This window comes from Hydra vulgaris, chromosome 10 (genome assembly GCF_038396675.1).
Source record: "Hydra vulgaris chromosome 10, alternate assembly HydraT2T_AEP".
NCBI classification, from domain to species: Eukaryota; Metazoa; Cnidaria; class Hydrozoa; order Anthoathecata; family Hydridae; genus Hydra; species Hydra vulgaris.
The window spans coordinates 28,714,116-28,717,500 of NC_088929.1; the positions used below are offsets into that span (position 1 = coordinate 28,714,116).

The 3,385-nt window shown below is 27.0% G+C and overlaps 1 protein-coding gene across 1 annotated transcript in view; it reads right to left on the minus strand.

The window, feature by feature from the left end:
• Positions 1–908: 908 nt before the first annotated feature.
• Positions 909–3,385, minus strand: part of LOC136085890 (uncharacterized) — a 6,566-nt gene continuing 4,089 nt past the window's right edge. Inside the window, exons 6-10 of the mRNA XM_065807718.1 lie at positions 2,225–2,364; positions 1,919–2,103; positions 1,690–1,800; positions 1,155–1,332; positions 909–1,058 (exon numbers count right to left, since the gene is read on the minus strand). Of these exons, the coding sequence (XP_065663790.1) occupies positions 950–1,058; positions 1,155–1,332; positions 1,690–1,800; positions 1,919–2,103; positions 2,225–2,364 (723 nt within the window). The 3' untranslated portion in view covers positions 909–949. The remainder of the gene's footprint in view (positions 1,059–1,154; positions 1,333–1,689; positions 1,801–1,918; positions 2,104–2,224; positions 2,365–3,385) is intronic.

Consider the following 3,385-nt stretch of genomic DNA (forward strand, 5'->3'; position numbering starts at 1 on the left):
GCGGACTCAAAAAAGGGTCTGCCTGACATAAACACCCGTCCAACCCAGAGCCATTGTATGAAGGGTAGCATGTGTGCACTTTTATGCTGTCAAATAAGGATCTTTACTCAGATAAGATACCTTTTCTATTGGTAAGCTGGCGATTTACAGACAGCTTACCAATAGAAAAGGTATCTTATCTGAGTAAAGATCCTTATTTGACAGCATAAAAGTGCACACATGCTACCCTTCATACAATGGCTCTGAGTTGGACGGTTGTTTATGAGACATTAATATTTTTTTTTTTTAGATTTCATTAGTAATATTTTTTTTAAAGTTCTTTATTCAAAAACAATAAGTTATTAACAAGAACTTGTTAATTTTGGTAAATTAGAAAAGCAAACATCTTAAGAATTTTTTTTTTATCAATTCGTACGTACTCTTCGTACTTTTATATTAAACTCCCTTCACCCCCACCCCCCATAAGTTTTCTTAAGTTATTTAAAGACCCCCCTCCCACCTGTGAGCATACATACTTTATGAACGGGCCCTAAGTTAAAGGTAATTAGGTTTACAATAGGTAAGGAATTGGAGTTGAAACTACTATAAGATAAAACTGATAAAGTAGCTATAATGTATATTTTCAATAATAAAGCCCATAATATATTATTTTAAGATACATTACGAAAAATCCGATTTCATATATATATATATATATATATATATATATATATATATATATATATATATATATATATATATATATATATATATATATATTTATATATATATATATATATATATATATATATATATATATATATATATATATATATATATATATATATATATGTATATATGTATATATATATATGTATATATATATATATGTATATATGTATATATATATATATATATATATATATATATATATATATATATATATATATATATATATATATATATTATATTAAATAAATACAAAACGCTTTGCAGCAGCCCGTTTAAGACATTGTGCGTTTGTTACATAGCTTTGCGATTTCAAATTTGAACTTCGTTGACGTTCATGTTGTTGTAATCTAAAATTATTATTCATAATTAATAAAAAATAACTGAACTAAGTTATAATCGCCTTAGTTGATGGTAAAACGGTAAAAACAATCAATTCAACTTACGTATTTAAGACAGCTTTTCTTCCTCTTTCAAACCATCCTGCTTTTTTGGTAAGTTTACCACACACAGCAACATCCGCAAACATACATTGTAACTGGTCATCTTCAGCGAGCCTATAAGAAACTGAATTCAACACCGATAACTGTTTTTGTAGAACATCAGCTGCTCCTGAAAAATCTCCTAAAAAAATGATTGTCATGGTAAAAATTAATCCTAATATTAATACAATCTATTTTTAGCTTCGTGCATATTACGTGGTAATATTTATGTATATAAGTGGGTACTGGTTGTAAACATGTAGGTGTTTGCATGTATGTATTGATATATGTATGTATCGCTATCTCACACCCATCCCATACTACCGTTTTAAGAACTTAAAACATGTAATTAAATGGGGATAGATTTGGAACATTAGCTATTCTAGCAAAGACCAGTTGATTAGCATGATCTCACAAAAAAAACTTGTTCAAATTTTTCTAACTTAGTTCAAAAAACTTTTTTTTTTTTCAACTAAAACAAAGAACAAATTAAATTCACCTTCCTCTGCTTTTTCGTATGCATTATTCATTGCTTTTGTCACATTTATTCGTAATACTTGTTTGTCTAGTTCAACATTTGAGTTTTCTTTATTATGCTCTTCACATTTTTCTAAAATTAGTTAATTAGCGTAACAATTAGCAAGGTATTTAAAAAATTAAATATTTTGCTAAGTTTTAAGAAAGAAAAGCTCCTAACTATAATGTTGAAAACTAACAACTTTACACACCTGGTCTGAGTACAGTAAGAACAGCATTACTGCTTTCCAAACATTCATTAATAACATTAAAATAGTTTAATTTAACGTTAAAAAGAGTCTGACAATCTGTTGGAGAACCTAAAGGATCAACAGACAACTCTAATACAACATCTCTGCTTTCTTCTGATTGAAGATCACCCATGTTGATTTTAATGCTAGAAGTCATAAGCATAAAAGTCATAACAATACTCTCAAACAATAGTCAAAAGTTTTTGCAATCAGGTTTAAATAACTTAAGAAGTCAATAATTTAATATCACATCAATTTTCATTTTACCTGCTGCCTTGCTTCTCTGTTGGTTGATTACTGTGTACTTTCTTGATTGAAACTCTATTTTCCGTCATTATTTCTAGCTGAATACCTTGGGCAACAGTAGATAAAAGACCTCCAAGACATTGACCAAAAGCTTCTGCAATCTAAAAAAAAATTTAACAGTGAACAATGAATATAGACATTATTATTGCATCATTTAAAGACATTAACTTGATTTCCATTTTTACAGATAATAAGAAACCTTAATTCTACTAACTGTATAAAAAACTAGTTGTGTGCTGGCTATCCAACTCGAATCTGGGTACCTAGTTATCTGATAGCTTTCCTGGTTATCCATGTGCATGTACATTTAATTTAGTGTACATTAAATTTTACATATTTCCAACTGATTTATTGAAGATCAATAATAAATAAAATAATGTATAGATTTTTATTATATTAAAATGAATAAAATATTTGCAGTTTCTAAAATGTTTGCAAAATAGTTTACAGTTTATTAGTCCACAGTTTGCATTTTACCCACAATCCTAATTTGACATAAAAATTTAACATAATGGGATAAGCAATTTTTGAAACCTTCAATAAAAGTAAATTATGATTACATAATTTTCAGTCATACTATTTATAGGTTAACAAAATTAATCAGTGACATTTAGAGCTAACTTTAAACTTCTTCGCAAATTTCTAGTGTGTCTCGAGATCCATTCTGAGTTTCAAAAAACAACTTTTTTAGATACTTTCAGTCAATATTTCAAATATTTTCAGTAATTTAAAGAATGAGAAACATCAAAAATAAAAAAGAAACAACAGTATTACTATCACATTACCAACAAATAACTCCAATGCACTAAAAAAAGATCCTTTAACATTAGTGCTCATACTTACAACAAACTTTTATAAGATCTATGACACAATTATTTAGTAAATTAAAACAAAAATCTGAAACATTTCTTTTCTTTTATACTACCGATTTCGAATTGTGATATTTTCGAATTGTGATATTTTCGAATTGTGATATTTTCGAATTGTGATATTTTTGAATTGTGATATTTTCGAATTGTGATATTTTCGAATTGTGATATTGAATTTTTAAATTTATAACTTTTATATAAAAACTTATATCTGGCTTTAAAAACTTGCAAAATTAAAAACAGGACACATTGA